General features: G+C 41.2%; 1 protein-coding gene across 2 annotated transcripts in view; it reads right to left on the bottom strand.

The window, feature by feature from the left end:
- LOC139748641 (midasin) overlaps positions 1-17257 on the bottom strand; it is a 355039-nt gene that overhangs the window by 117425 nt on the left and 220357 nt on the right. For both annotated transcript variants that reach the window (XM_071661871.1, XM_071661870.1), the window contains 2 exons: positions 12357-14033; positions 6401-6588 (listed from right to left, as the gene is read on the bottom strand). In XM_071661871.1, coding sequence (XP_071517972.1) covers positions 6401-6588; positions 12357-14033 — 1865 coding nt within the window. The remainder of the gene's footprint in view (positions 1-6400; positions 6589-12356; positions 14034-17257) is intronic.

The raw sequence follows: 17257 nt of genomic DNA, 5'->3' as shown, positions 1-17257 counted from the left end.
ATGGATCCATGAGAGATGAAGTGAGCCATAATGTGGGTGAGGGGATAAAGGTCTTGGATGCACTGAGGAATATTTGGAAAAACAGGTCACTGTCTTATAGGAAAAAAATGAGCGCATTTGATGGTTTATTAGTCCCATCGGTGCTATGTGGATGTGAGGAGTGGACCTAAGACAAAAATGTACAGAAGAGAGACAATGTGTTGGAAAAAAATATTTGAGGACAAAATGGGGGGGTAAGGAGGAGCAAACTGAATGAAGAATCATAGTACAAGAGTGATATGCAATAGCAAGAGGAGAATGTATTAGATGGCTGAAGAATGAGTGCTGAAATGGTATGGACATATGGAGAGGATGAAAGGGGAAAGGATGACTTAAAGGGCATACATGTCAGAGGTGGAGGAAACAAGGAAAAGGGGGAACCAAGGAGAAGTAGAAGGCTGAGATACTTTGAAGACTCAGGGACTAAACAAGCAGGAGGGTGTAAGGAATGCAAAGGATAGAGCAAATTGGAGTTATGTAGTTTACAGTGGATGACATGGTATCAATGGGCTGAAAAAGAGCATGTGAAGTGGTCTGTGGGGCCTGATTATGGATAGGGGGCTCGGAATTTGGTGCACCATACATGACAGCTTAAGAGTGAATGAGAGCAAATGAGGCCATTTCTTTGTTTTTGGCACATCCTCACCGACAGAGATATGGTAAATATGAAAAAAAATAAATGAATAAACACGAGACAACCTTCTGATCTTACACATAAATATACACACAAAACACATATGAACATGCAGGAATAAATAAATGCATTTAAATCCCTGGGGATAGGGGAGAAAGAATACTTCCCACGCATTCCCCGCGTCGTAGAGGGCGATTAAAGGGGACGGGAGCGGGGGGGCTAGAAACCCTTCCCTCCCTAGTATTGTAACTTTCTAAAAGGGGAAACAGAAGACGAAGTCACGCGGGGAGTGCTCATCCTCCTCGAAGGCTCAGATTGGGGTGTCTAAATGTGTGGTGATGTAACCAAGATGAGAAAAAAGGAGAGATAGGTAGTATGTTTGAGGAAGGGTACCTGGATGTTTTGGCTCTGAGTGAAACGAAGCTCAAGGGTAAAGGGGAAGAGTGGTTTGGGAATGTTTTGGGAGTAAAATCAGGGGTTGGTGAGAGGACAAGAGCAAAGGAAGGAACAGCACTACTCCCGAAACAGGAGTTGTGGTGGTATGTGGTAAAGTGTAAGAAAGTAAATTCTAGATTGATATGGGTAAAACTGAAGATGGATGGAGAGAGATGGGTGATTATTGGTGCCTATGCACCTGGTCAAGAGAAGAAAGATCATGAGAGGCAGGTGTTTTGGGAGCAGCTGAGTGAGTGTGTTAGTAACTTTGATGCACGAGACCAGTTTATCGTGATGGGTGATTTGAATGCAAAGGTGAGTAATGTGGCAGTTGAGGGTATAACTGGTGTACATGGGGTGTTCAGTGTTGTAAATGGATATGGTGAAGAGCTTGTAGATTTGTGTGCTGAAAAAGGACTAATGATTGGTAATACCTGGTTTAAAAAGGGAGATATACATTATTTTTTTTTTTTTTTTTTTTATTATACTTTGTCGCTGTCTCCCGCGTTTGCGAGGTAGCGCAAGGAAACAGATGAAAGAAATGGCCCAACCCCCCCCCATACACATGTATATACATACGTCCACACAAGCAAATATACATACCTACACAGCTTTCCATGGTTTACCCCAGCCGCTTCACATGCCTTGATTCAATCCACTGACAGCACGTCAACCCCGGTATACCACATCGCTCCAATTCACTCTATTCCTTGCCCTCCTTTCACCCTCCTGCATGTTCAGGCCCCGATCACACAAAATCTTTTTCACTCCATCTTTCCACCTCCAATTTGGTCTCCCTCTTCTCCTCGTTCCCTCCACCTCCGACACATATATCCTCTTGGTCAATCTTTCCTCACTCATTCTCTCCATGTGCCCAAACCATTTCAAAACACCCTCTTCTGCTCTCTCAATCACGCTCTTTTTATTTCCACACATCTCTCTTACCCTTACGTTACTCACTCGATCAAACCACCTCACACCACACATTGTCCTCAAACATCTCATTTCCAGCACATCCATCCTCCTGCGCACAACTCTATCCATAGCCCACGCCTCGCAACCATACAACATTGTTGGAACCACTATTCCTTCAAACATACCCATTTTAGCTTTCCGAGATAATGCTCTCGACTTCCACACATTCTTCAAGGCCCCCAGAATTTTCGCCCCCTCCCCCACCCTATGATCCACTTCCGCTTCCATGGTTCCATCCGCTGCCAGATCCACTCCCAGATATCTAAAACACTTCACTTCCTCCAGTTTTTCTCCATTCAAACTCACCTCCCAATTGACTTGACCCTCAACTCTACTGTACCTAATAACCTTGCTCTTATTCACATTTACTCTTAACTTTCTTCTTCCACACACTTTACCAAACTCTGTCACCAGCTTCTGCAGTTTCTCACATGAATCAGCCACCAGCGCTGTATCATCAGCGAACAACAACTGACTCACTTCCCAAGCTCTCTCATCCCCAACAGACTTCATACTTGCCCCTCTTTCCAAAACTCTTGCATTTACCTCCCTAACAACCCCATCCATAAACAAATTAAACAACCATGGAGACATCACACACCCCTGCCGCAAACCTACATTCACTGAGAACCAATCACTTTCCTCTCTTCCTACACGTACACATGCCTTACATCCTCGATAAAAACTTTTCACTGCTTCTAACAACTTTCCTCCCACACCATATATTCTTAATACCTTCCACAGAGCATCTCTATCAACTCTATCATATGCCTTCTCCAGATCCATAAATGCTACATACAAATCCATTTGCTTTTCTAAGTATTTCTCACATACATTCTTCAAAGCAAACACCTGATCCACACATCCTCTACCACTTCTGAAACCACACTGCTCTTCCCCAAGTATACATATAAGTAGGAGAGATGGCAAGAAAGCATTATTGGATTATGTGTTGATTGATAGGCAAGTGAAAGAGAGACTTTCGGATGTTAATGTGCTGAGAGGGGCAACTGGTCATTATCTTGTGGAGGCAAAGGTGAAGATTTGTAGATGTTTTCCGAAAAGTAGAGAGAATGTTGGGGTGAAGAGAGTGGTGAGAGTAAGTGAGCTTGGAAAGGAGACTTGTGTGAGGAAGAACCAGGAGAAATTGATCACAGAATGGAAAAAGATGAGAGCAAATGATGTCAGGGGACTGGGGGAGGAATGGGATGTATTTCGGGAAGCAGTGATGGCTTGCACAAAAGATGCTTATGGCATGAGAAAGGTGGGAGGTGGGAAGATTAGAAAGGGTAGTGAGTGGTGGGATGAAGAAGTATGACTGTTAGTGAAAGAGAAGAGAGAGACATTTGGACAATTTTTGCAAGGAAATAGTGCATATGACTGGGAGTGGTATAGAAGAAAATGGCAAGAGGTCAAGAGAAAGGTGCAAGAGGTGAAAAAGAGGGCAAATGAGAGCTGGGGTGAGAGTGTACCATTAAATTTTAGGGAGAATAAATAAATGTTTTGGAAGGAGGTAAACAAAGAGCGAAAGACAAGAGAACACAGACATATACATATATACACATGTACATCATTCATACTTATAGCCTTTATTCATTCCCATCACCACCCCGCCACACATGAAATGACAACCCCCTCCTCCCGCATGCATGTGAGGTAGCACTAGGAAAAGACAACAAGGGCCACACTCAGTCTCTAGCTGTCATATAATGCACCGAAACCACAGCTCCCTTTCCACATCCAGGCCCAACAAAACTTTCCATGGTTTACCCCAGACACTTCACATGCCCTGATTCAATCCATTGACAGCACATCGACCCCGGTATACTGCATCCTTCCAATTCACTCTATTCCTTGCATGCCTTTCACCCTCCTGCATGTTCAGGCCCTGATCGCTCAAGATCTATTTCACTCCATCCTTCCACCTCAAATCTGGTCTCCCACTTCTCCTCGTTTCCTCCACCTCTGACATATATATCCCTTGGTCAATCTTTCCTCACTCGTTCTCTCCATGTGACCAAACCATTTCAAAACACCCTCTTCTGCTCTTTCAACTACACTCTTTTTATCACCACACATCTCTCTTATCCTTTCATTACTTACTCGATCAAACCACCTCACGCCACATATTGTCCTCAAACATCTCATTTCCAACACATCCACCCTCCTCCGCACAACCCCATCTATAGCCCACGCCTCACAACCATATAACATTGTGGAACCACTATTCCTTCAAACACCCATTTTTGCTTTCCGAGATAATGTTCTTGACTTCTACACATTCTTCAACACTCCCAGAACTTTCACTCCCTTCCCCACCCTGTGACTCACTTCCATGGTTCTATCCGCTGCCAAATCCACTCCCAGATATCTTAAACACTTCACTTCCTCCAGCTTTTCTCCATTCAAACTTACCTCCCAACTGATTTGTCCCTCAACCCTACTGTATCTAATAACCTTGCTCTTATTCACATTTACTCTCAGCTTTCTCCTTTCACACACTTTACCAAACTCAGTCACCAGCTTCTGCAGTTTCTCACCCGAATCAGCCACCAACACTGTATCACTAGCGAACAACAACTGCCTCACTTCCCAAGCCCTCTCATCTGCAACAGACTGCATACTTGCCCCTCTTTCCAAAACTCTTGCATTTACCTCCCTAACAACTGTATCCATAAACAAATTAAACAATCATGGAGACATCATGCACCCCTACTGCAAACCAACATTCACTGAGAACCAATTATTTTCCTCTCTTCCTACTCGTAAGCATGTCTTACATCCTCGATAAAAACTTTTCACTGCTTCTAACAACTTGCCTCCTACACCATATATTCTTAATACCTTCTACAGAGCATCTCTATCAACTCTGTCATATGCCTTCTCCAGATCCATAAATCCTACATACAAATCCATTTGTTTTTCTAAGTATTTCTCACATACATTCTTCAAAGCAAACACCTGATCCACACATCCTCTTCCACTTCTAAAACCACACTGCTCTTCCCCAATCTGATGCTCTGTAAATGCCTTCACCCTCTCAATCAATACCCTCCCATATAATTTCCTAGGAATACTCAACAAACTTATACTTCTAATCTACATCCATTATTTCTTGTCCTATTAGATTATGCCATTCTAAGAACTTTACTCACATTACCTTTATTAGTACCCTTCAACCATCCAAAAACTTCAATCATATCCCCTCTGACACTCCCCCTCTTAAGTGAGTGTAAATTCAGTCTTTTTAACCTTTCTTCATAAGTACGGTTTCTAATTCCAGGGATCATTTTTGTCATTCACCTTTGTATTCTCTCTAAACAATTTATTTCAACTGCATAGTACTGCATAATCCAAAAGTGGTCTCACCAACACAAGACAAAGTTGCAATAATACTCTAAGAGTTTTAATGTTAACAGTCCTATTAATGAGCCCTAACATCCAATTAGCCTTATCAAACACTTTAATACATTGTTGCTGCGACTTAAGACCCTTGCTTACCAGTACTCCTAACTCTCTTTTGTATTCTGTTTGACCAATAGTAATAGTGTCCAGTTTATAATTAGGGTTCCTGTCTTTACCCACACTAAGTGTTCAGCATTTATCTATGTTGTGTTCCATTTTCCATGTACCTGCCTATTCTGATAATCTATTTAAGGCCCTCAGCAAATTCACTGAATTTTCATCTGAATCAATCAAGGCTCTATTTTTTTCATCTGCAAATCTACTTTAGTTGCAGGATGTTCCCATATCCAAATGGTTAGCATATATAACAAACTAGAACAGTCCCAAGGCTGACCCCTCAGGAAAACCACAGGCTACAATGCCCCAGTCCGATGTAACCCCATTGGTGCATACCCTCCGTTCTCTTTTAGTGAGCCATGCCTTAATCCAATTAAACATACAATGCCCAATGCCATGTGCTGCTTCTTTTCTAAGCAGATGCTCAAGAAGTACTCTGTCAAAAGCCTTACTTAAGTCTAAGTATAAAACATCATAACTCTTACCCTGATCAACAGTTTCAAATACTATATTAAAGAAGGAGAGAAGGTTACTGAGACATGACTTCCCTTTTGTAAACCCAAGCTGAGAATCCCGAATGAGATCATGATTCTCCAAGTTTTCCCACATTTTGTCTGCTATAACTGATTCGATAAATTTCCCCACAACAGATGTCAAGCTGATAGGACAATAATTAGAGGCAATGGATCTATCCCCTTTTTTAAAAATGGGAATGACATTTGCTGTCTCACTTATAATACAATAAACAACACTTCCACCTTCAAAGAAAGGCAATATATACTGTACTGTACTCGCCTGAATATATCACGCAGGTTGAGCTCCCAAGGTCCACCACGGTGGCCCCAGAGCCCTTGGTCATGGACCTCCGATGTGAGAGCTTGATTGAACTTCACCATCTTTGTTACAATTTCTTGTGGAAGATCAGAGTACGTCATACTCAAAATAAACTCTAAATCAGCAGATGAAAGGGTTTCCACATGTACCTTCAAAGAAATAAAGAATGTAAGAACTTGCACATTCACAATCTAGATTTTCAAATTAATGACAAAATTAAAAGTTCCTTTACTGGGAAAAGCCCTGTGGACATCTGAGAGATAACTTATTAGAGGTCAGTTTAAACACTGTTTTACTTTCTAAAATGACAGTCACACATAATGACTCTCCTCCTTCAAGCATCATAAAAAACAGAGGCCTGACAGATGCTCATTCAAACTGACCATGCAGCAATCTGTATGACCTTAACTCTTTTGTGATCTGATATAATGATCTCAATATTACATGGGCACCTAAATTACGCCCATTTTTCATCATAACAAAAGTTGTCACAATATAGTGTGAGCCCAGCAGGCTATGAGCAGCAGGTTGCTAATGCTGTGTGTGCCACTCTGCCTACAGTGTCAGTTCTCTGTTAGCATTCAAAAAGTATGGGAGTACTGTTTGCCATTTGTATATTTCTACACTTCTGCCTACTTGAACCAGTCATGCCTATTCCTAAGCATCAAGCAAGCACACCTATGACAAATGAGCCTGTTCAAGATACAGAATGAACTTGAGTACGAGTCTAGCACTTCAGCACTTCAAGGATGGGGTGGTTTGGGAGGTAAATGCAAGTGTTTTAGGGGGAGGGGCGAGTATGCAGTCTGTGTGGATGAGAGGACCTGGAAAGTGAATCAGTCGTTGTTCACTGATGATACAGCTCTAGTAGCTGATTTATGTGAGAAACTGCAGAGGTTGGTGACTGAGCTTGAAAAAGTATGTGAAAGGAGAAAGTTGAGAGTAAATGTGAACAAGAGCAAGGTTATTAGGTTCAGTACACTTAAGGGACAAGTTAATTGAGATGAAAGTTTGAAAGGAGAAAAACTGGAGGGAGTGAAGTGTTTCAGATGTTTGGGAGTGGACTTTACAGCGGATGGAACCATGGAAGCGGAAGTGAGTCACAGGATGGGGGAGGGGGTGAAGGTTCTTGGAGCATTGAAGAATGCGTGGAATGTGAGAACGTTATCTTGAAGTAAAAATGGGTATGTTTGAAGGAGTAGTGGTTCCAACAATGTTATATGGTTGTGAGGCATTGGCTATAGGTAAGGTTGTGTGGAGGTGGGTGGAAATGAAATGTTTGAGGACAATATGTGGTGTGAGGTGGTTTGATTGAGTAAGTAAAGAAAGGGTAAGAGGGATGTGTGGTAATAAAAAGAGTATGGTTGAGAGACCTGAAGAGGGTGTGTTGAAATGGTTTGGACACATGGAGAGAGCGAGTGAGGAAAGCTTGACAAAGAGGATATATGTCAGAGGTTGAGCGAAGAAGTAGAAGTGGGACACCAAATTGAAGGTGGAGGGATGGAGTGAAAAAGATTTTGAGTGATTGGGGCCTGGACATACAAGAGGGTGAAAGGCGTGCAAGGAATAGAGTGAACTGAAATGATGAGGTATACCGGGTCAACTGTCAATGCTGTCAATGGATTGAACCAGGGTATGTGAAGCGTCTAGGGGTAAATGACGGAAAGGTCTGTGGGCCCAGATGTGGTTAGGGAGCTGTGGTTTCGGTGCATTATATATGACAGCTAGAGAATGGATGTGAGCATATGCAGCCTTTCTTTATCAGTATGGGAGAAAATTCCACCTCCATATGCCATGCATATCATGGAAGGTGACTAAAGGGGGCATGTGCAGGGGGCTGGAACCCCCACTCCCATTCCTGTATTTCAATTTCTTGAAGATGGAACAGAAGAAGGAACAAAGCGGGGAGTGCTTATCCTTCTCAAAGGATAAGGCTGGGGTGTCTAAATGTGCGGTGATTTCAGCAAGATGAAAGAAAAAGGAGAGAAAAGTAGTATATCTGAAGAAATGACCATGGATGTTCTAACTCTGAGTGAAACAAAGCTCAAGGGTAAAGAGAATAGTTTGGAAATGTCTCACGAGTTAAGTCTGGGATTGGTGGAAGGGCAAAAGCTATGGAAGGGGTAGCATTACTGCTGCAGCAGAGTCTGAAATCAACCCATATTGCTTCACTCCACGAAGGTGGAAACAAAACAATCCAAAAAAACTATTGACCAATAGAATTAACTTCACACATCAATAAAATCTTCGAGAGAGTCCTAAGAGGGAAGCTGACTGAATTTAAGGGAGTGAACAAACTTTAAAACCCAGTACAACTTGGGATCAGGGCAAGATCTTCCCTTTCTCAGTTGTTGGACCATTATGACAGGATTGCTGAAGCTCTGGAAAACAAAAAAAAAAAAAAAGCTGATGTGATTTACACAGACTTTGCAAGTATTTTTGACAAATGTGACCATGTTCTCAGAGGACAAAATGTAAAAGATGGGAATAACTGGAAAACTTTAGAAAGATATACATCTTCTTAACTAAATAGGTCGCAACACATAGTTGCACACCATGGAATATCCTGTGCCTCCATAGTAAAAAGCTTAGTCCCCCAAAGAACTTTACTTGCATCCCTCCTGTTCATTATTCTTGTAGCTGACATTGATGCAAACATGAGCCACAGTTCCATACTATCCTTTGCAGATGAATCAAGAATAAGTATGAAAATCACATCAATAGATGATGCTAAAAGGCCCCAAAGAAACATAAACAAAGACTTAAAACTGACAACTGAGAACAACTTGCTTTCCAACAGATATATATCAACTCCCCCAGTAGAGGAATATGAAGAAATCAAAAATGACAAAGAATACTGGACAGACACAGATGCTATAATAACCAGATTAATAATGTGAAAGACCTAACCCTCACTAAACACAATAAAACAATGGCTGACTCATGCAGAAAAATGGCAGGCTGAATCCCATGAACCTTCTAAACAATGGAGGAAAAGCTGATGCGTATATCATTCAAAGCACTAATTCTTTCACAAATCAATTATTACTGTGCTCTAACATCACCCTACAAGGCAGGCAAAACTGAGGACTTAAAGAGTTTCTAAAGATCTTTCACAGCCTATATCAATGTGGTAAAAGAATTAAATTACTGAGAACAAGTGCAAACACTGAGGCTACACTCCTGAAAAATCCTAGAAGGTATAGTTCCCAACCTACATACAGAAATAATATCTTACTGGCACTACAGGAATGGAAAAACTTGAAAAATACTATCTATGAAACACAAAGGTGCCACATGCATGAAAATACGGAACATCTTCAACATCCACCTTGCCATCTACCATGAGAGACAGCATGGGATGCACAGTAGAGAAGTTCAAGAGTGCACGGGACAAGAACTTACAATGTGCACCAGGCAAATTTGGCTGTGGGGGCTACAAAGGACAGACAGCTGCAGCATCAAACAGCTTAGCTGACCAACAACCCAATCCAGCAGCCTATGCCCAGCCTGGACTGCGGAGGTGAAGACCCCCAGAATATTCTCAGAGGCATCACAAGGGCAGAAAGTCACCAATAAATTGTGAATCATTCCAAGAATTATTTCCTCACTTCTTTTATCCATTATATTCATCAAGTTCTCTACTACCCATCTGCAAACAGTATTCAAGACTTTCAGGCTTTCCTTTGTCTTCTGTTAGTAACATTCAACTCACTCTCATGTCATCTGCAAACCATCTAAATTTTCTTTTACCTCCCTGTCAATGCCTGAAATCTTTATTACACACAGCACTGAAGTTAAGATATGTCCTTGTGATACTTATGAATGAACATCTTCTTTAGACCTCTTCATGTTTACAGAGGGGAAGTCATTCAATAAAAGAAGTCAAAACAAGGACTTTAGCATAAATATGCTATGATGAAGATTAAGGTGGCACCCTGGCCAAGCAGTATTTGCAAGGTATAAGACAGCAAGAAATAATTACAGCACAATAATTGAGGAACAAAGAAACTTTGCAAAGAATACTATAGACACAGCAGAAGACAATCCAAAACTTTACCATAAATTCATCAAGAGTAAATCACCATTTAAAATGAGAAGCTAATAAATCTAAGGATTCAGACGTATGAGCTCTAGAGGATGATATAAAAAATAGGAAAAGAAATGAATGACACATTCAAGTGTTTTCACAGTGGAAGGTGCAGCAGCTCTAACATCAACAAGATGTTAGAGCTGGGAAATCTCGGTAAGCATTGAAATACTTAAAAAAGACAGAATACCAAAGCATCTTGGCCCATATAAAACTCATGGTTCTGATGATTTATCTGCACATATGCTGAAGATGTTTGCACCAACACTTGACAAAACATTTAAAACATTGTTCATGATGCCACTGGAGAAAGTAAAGTGCTATGGGAGTGGAAGAGGAAAAATGCTAAAACTATCTTTGGGAAGATAGACCAAAAGGGTGCACTGAACTACAGATGTGATTCAGTGGCTAGGTTAGTCTGCCAACTATTGTTAAAGGTAACAAAAAAGTAGTCTTCTCTGGGAGAAGACTTTGTCAAACATAGTTGAGAGAATAAATTCCTGACAATCAGTTTTTCTAGCTATTTTCAATCCTTTTCTTTATTAACTAACCTTTTGCATCCTGTTGCAGGTAGTGGCCTACCTGTGTAATAAGGTATCGTTAACGTTTGCAGGTAGTGGCCTACCTGTGTAATTAGGTATCATTAACGTTTTGCCCAAATACCTCACTGATGATCTGATAAAACCCTTTGTAGCCTATTGCAGGCCTTCTTACTCATATGGTGTTTCAAACTGAAATCTGACATTATCTGATAATTTTACTTTAAGAAATTTTTTGTTGTTAATACTTTTATGTTATTCTCTGGAACCATGCCCATGTAGGCTGCAGCAATCCTAATGAGGTACATTCCAACATGAGTTCATTAGCTTAATTTCTAGAACGATTCTTCCCAGTGATTTGTGAAGTGTGCACTTCCTTTCAGTGATTCTGATGACAGTAAACACGATGATGCCATATACTTAGAGCTGAGTAGCAATGATGTGTCATAAACTGGGAGCTAACAGTAGCAAAGATGTGTCATATACTGTGAGCTGACAGTAGCAATGATGTGTCATAAACTGGGAGCTGACAGTAGCAATGATGTGTCATATACTGAGAGCTGACAGTAGCAATGATGTGTCATATACTGAGAGCTGTCAGTAAATGTGATGGCACCATATACTGGGAGTTGATATGAACATGATGTTGCTATATACCGGGAGCTGACAGTAAACATGATGGTGCCATAAACTGGGAGCATCCTAGATAATGCATTACAAATCCATCATTATTCTTGAGCTCTTGAATCATTTTTTCAGAACTTTCTTTTTCTTTCAAACTATTCACCATTTCCCGCATTAGCGAGGTAGCGTTAAGAACAGGACTGGGCCTTTGAGGGAATATCCTCACCTGGCCCCCTTCTCTGTCCCTTCTTTTGGGAAAAAAAAAAAAAAAAAAAGAGAGGGTAGGATTTCCAGCCCCCCCGCTTCCTCCCCTTTTAGTCGCCTTCTACAACATGCAGGGAATACGTGGGAAGTATTCTTTCTCCCCCTATCCCCAGGGATAGAACTACTTATAAAAAACTGTCTGTACTTGCAAGGACAATAAAAATGTCATCTTTTGACTATGTTGCTTGTAAAATGAATGTTCAAATGGAGGAATCTGTACAAAGGGAGAAATCATAAATTAAAGTTCCATTTAAGCTACTTGCTATCTAGAGGACAGTACATAAATAACGCATCATTAATAAGACTAAGGCTGTAAATAATTCATTTATGAGAAATAATAATAAAATGGCGAATAGTACGAAAGAAAAAGAAAAAGAAAATAATAAAAAAAATATCTTACCTGCGTAAATCTGTTTAGGAATGATTTTGGAAGACCTTTCCGGGCACCTCCCTGATGCTGTGGATTTTGACATGCAAAGATCTTGGTGCTCTGGTGTTCTACATGAAAAGTTTTGCCCAATTCTGGCACAAATATCTCGCCACGGTGATCAAAACATGCATTCAGGCCCTCTAACACTGACTGGGAAGCTAAATTCAGCTCATCTAAAACCACCCATGAACCATGACGAAGTGCCTGTAGCAAAGGTCCATCTCGCCATGCAAACCTTCCACCTTTTCCTCCTTCAACTGGTAAATCTGCACCAAACAAATCACTGACATCTGTCTGTTCTGATAGATTAATTCGCACAATGTTATTGTTTGATGCTTTTGCTAATGCCATCACTAAACTGGTCTTACCCACACCTGGGCTACCTTCCAACAACAGTGGTCGAGTCAGCTGTAAACCACGAAGCAGGCGGAGCAAATTTATACATGTCCGTGGTGCCTTAAAGGCAAACATACTAGACTTAGATGCAAGTTCTGAGCCTTTCCCAATTACAAATGGTCCTACACCAAACAAGGTGTCAGTGTTTATAAAGTTCAAATCACTAACATACTCCTCCTGTAGTGTTGTTCTGTTGGGAGTAACACCAGTTTTCTGCAACACTTGCTGACAAATATAACTGATGCTGGCTTCTCTAAGCTGTTTCCACCCTATAGTACCACTACCAGTGAGCCCTGATCCTAAGCCATCTAAGAGCACAAGACATGCTCCATGGATATAGGCCAAGCCTACATCCAGATGAGTAGGTTCTGATGTAACTTTGTTGATAAAATGTACCCAAGACAACAAGTCCCTGATACTTAGGATGCATTTCTTACCAAGATCTGTCTTGGTAAAATGTTCTAGAAACTGCAACATAGCATTGCCTAAGCCACTTGTACCATCTTCACTATTCATAACAACTCCTTTTCTAATACTATGTTCAATAATTCCAAGTACATCTGATGCTACTCTATTTATTTCAACCTTAGGGCACCAAATTTCTGTGAAACGGTTTCTTAAGGCAGGGGAAAGTTCTTTCTTGCCATAATCTCCACCTGGATTCATGGTACCTACAAGTCTAAATCGTTCTTCAGCATAGATAACCTCAGGACTTTCACTATCACTTCCTAAATTTGTTCCTTTTTCAGCCAACACCAACACCCTTTCTGGCTCAAGAACTGAATTTAATCTTTCCAGAACACTGTCATCTGCAAGAGAGATTTCATCAGCAAGGAACATTCCTCCATTCTTCATTGAAATTATGAGTGGGCCATCCATCCACTCAAACAAGCGATCATCTTCATCTGTATGAGAACGAACAGGGCGAAGACCACCAAGGAAATCTGCTCCTTCAGTATGCATGTGACAATTGACAGTGAAAAGTTCTTGTTCATTTTGTGCAGCTATCATCTGGCAGACTGTAGTCTTTCCACAGCCAGTCTCTCCTATAAGCAGCACAGGCTCCCCAAAACTTAGTGCTTTTGCCACCAAGATATACAAACGCCTCATATCACAAGTCCAAACTATGTGTTCAAACCCCTTTATTGTTGACATTTGCTGCAGATATGGCTTGGTAACTGATGATGTCTCCTCTGAAAGTGTAAAGAGATTGTTCTTATCCACTTTCTTCTTTAGTCTCTTTTCCAAAACCTGTAACAGAGAAACATAATATAGAAATGATTTCTTTAAAAAATCATAATTTACACATAAACAAGACTGCAACCTAATAGGACAGGAAACTTATGTTACTTCAAAATGTGACTGACCATAAAAGATATGCATAGGTCAATTTTAACTATACTACCCCAGAAAACCTTTTATGGTGCTATAGCAGTTTCAATGCAGTGCCCAACAACAGTATTCTTGGTGAGATAATGGTGTTTTTTTTCTTTTTCCTTTTCATCTTCTAATTCATGCAAGAGGAAGATTGATTCATGTATATTGGAATGATAAGTCATATACAAAAAGTAAATGAATAATAAAAATAAATTAATCAAAAACAAATGATACTTAAGAGGACTGCAGGTTTATTACCAGGTTCTGTGAATCCCACTAATTGTGATGGTTATCTTATTTTTATTATACTTAATCACCATCTCCCGCGTTGGCAAGGTAGCGCAAGGAAACAGACGAGGAATGGCCCAACCCACCCACATACACATGTATATACATAAACGTCCACACATATGTATTCATATTTATCATACTTTTTTGCTGTCTCCTACGTTAGCGAGGTAGTGCAAGGATACAGACGAAAGAATGGCCCAATCCACCCACATACACATGTACATACATACATGTCCAGACATGCACATATACATACCTATACATCTCAACGTATACATATATATACACACACAGACATATACATATATACACATGTACATAATTCATACGGTCTGCCCTTATTCATTCCCGTCGCCACCCTGCCACACATGAAATGACAGCCCCCTCCCCCCGTATGTGCATGAGGTAGCGCAAGGAAAAGACAAAGGCCACATTCGTTCACACTCAGTCTCTAGCTGTCATGTATAATGCACCAAAACCACAGCTCCCTTTCCACATCCAGGCCCCACCAAACTTTCCATGGTTTACCCCAGACGCTTCACACACCCTGATTCAATCCAATGACAACACGTCGACCCCGGTATACTACATCCTTACAATTCACTCTATTCCTTGCATGCCTTTCACCCTCCTGCATGTTCAGGCCCCGATCACTCAAAATCTTTTTCACTCCATCTTTCCACCTCCAATTTGGTCTCCTACTTCTCCTCGTTCCCTCCATCTCTGACACATATATCCTCTTGGTCAATCTTTCCTCACTCATTCTCTCCATGTGACCAAACCATTTCAACACATCCTCTTCTGCTCACTCAACCATACTCTTTTTATTACCACACATCTCTCTTACCCTTTCATTACTTACTCGATCAAACCACCTCACACCACACCACACATTGTCCTCAAACATCTCATTTCCAGCACATCCACCCTCCTCCGCACAACTCTATCCACAGCCCACACCTCACAACCATATAACATTGTTGGAACCATTATTCCTTCAAACATACCAATTTTTGCTTTCCAAGATAACGTTCTCGACTTCCACACATTTTTCAACGCTCCCAAAACTTTCGCCCCCTCCCCCACCCTATGATTCGCTTCTGCTTCCATGGTTCCATCCACTGCCAAATCCACTCCCAGATATCTATAACACTTCACTGCCTCCAGTTTTTCTCCATTCAAACTTACCTCCCAATTGACTTGTCCCTCAACCCTACTGAACCTAATAACCTTGCTCTTGTTCACATTTACTCTCAGGTTTCTTCTTCCACACACTTTACCAAACTCGGTCATCAGCTTCTGCAGTTTCTAACATGAATCAGCCACCAGCGCTGTATCATCAGTGAACAACAACTGACTCACTTCCCAAGCTCTATCATCCACAACAGACTGCATACTTGCCCCTCTTTCCAAAACTCCTGCATTCATCTCCCTAACAACCCCATCCATAAACAAATTAAACAACCATGAAGACACCACGCACCCCTGCCACAAACCAACATTCACTGAGAACCAATCACTTTCCTACCTTCCTACATGTACACATGCCTTACATCCTCAATAAAATTTTTTCACTGCTTCTAACAACATTTCATTTCTTAATATCTTCCATACAGCACCTCTATCAACTCTATCACACGCCTTCTCCAGATCCATAAACGCTACATACAAATCCATTTGCTTTTCTAAGTATTTCTCACATGCATTCTTCAAAGCAAACACCTGATCCATGCATCCTCTACCACTTCTGAAACCACACTGCTCTTCCCCAATCTGATGCTATGTACATGCCTTCACCCTCTCAATCAAAATCCTCCCATATAATTTCCTACAAAATTATAGGCATATGATACAGTTGATAGAGATGCTCTGTGGAAGGTATTAAGAATATATGGTGTGGGAGGCAAGTTGTTAGAAGCAGTGAAAAGTTTTTATCGAGGATGTAAGGCTGTGTACCTGTAGGAAGAGAGGAAAGTGATTGGTTCTCAGTGAATGTAGGTTTGCAGCAGGGGTGTGTGATGTCTCCATGGTCGTTAAATTTGTTTATGGATGGGGTTGTTAGGGAGGTGAATGCAAGAGTTTTGGAAAGAGGGGCAAGTATGAAGTCTGTTGTGGATGAGAGAGCTTGGGAAGTGAGTCAGTTGTTGTTCGCTGATGATACAGCGCTGGTGGCTGATTCATGTGAGAAACTGCAGAAGCTGGTGACTGAGTTTGGTAAAGTGTGTGAAAGAAGAAAGTTAAGAGTAAATGTGAATAAGAGCAAGGTTATTAGGTACAGTAGGGTTGAGGGTCAAGTCAATTGGGAGGTAAGTTTGAATGGAGAAAAACTGGAGGAAGTAAAGTGTTTTAGATATCTGGGAGTGGATCTGGCAGCGGATGGAACCATGGAAGCGGAAGTGAATCATAGGGTAGGGGAGGGGGCAAAAATCCTGGGAGCCTTGAAAAATGTGTGGAAGTCGAGAACATTATCTCGGAAAGCAAAAATGGGTATGTTTGAAGGAATAGTGGTTCCAACAATGTTGTATGGTTGCGAGGCGTGGGCTATGGATAGAGTTGTGCGCAGGAGGGTGGATGTGCTGGAAATGAGATGTTTGAGGACAATGTGTGGTGTGAGGTGGTTTGATCGAGTAGGTAATGTAAGGGTAAGAGAGATGTGTGTAAATAAAAAAAGGGTGGTTGAGAGAGCAGAAGAGGGTGTTTTGAAATGGTTTGGGCACATGGAGAGAATGAGTGAGGAAAGATTGACCAAGAGGATATATGTGTCGGAGGTGGAGGGAACGAGAAGTGGGTGACCAAATTGGAGGTGG

The sequence above is a fragment of the Panulirus ornatus genome, chromosome 5 (genome assembly GCF_036320965.1).
Source record: "Panulirus ornatus isolate Po-2019 chromosome 5, ASM3632096v1, whole genome shotgun sequence".
In the NCBI taxonomy this organism is placed as follows: domain Eukaryota; kingdom Metazoa; phylum Arthropoda; class Malacostraca; order Decapoda; family Palinuridae; genus Panulirus; species Panulirus ornatus.
This window is presented reverse-complemented; position numbering and strand designations above follow the sequence as displayed.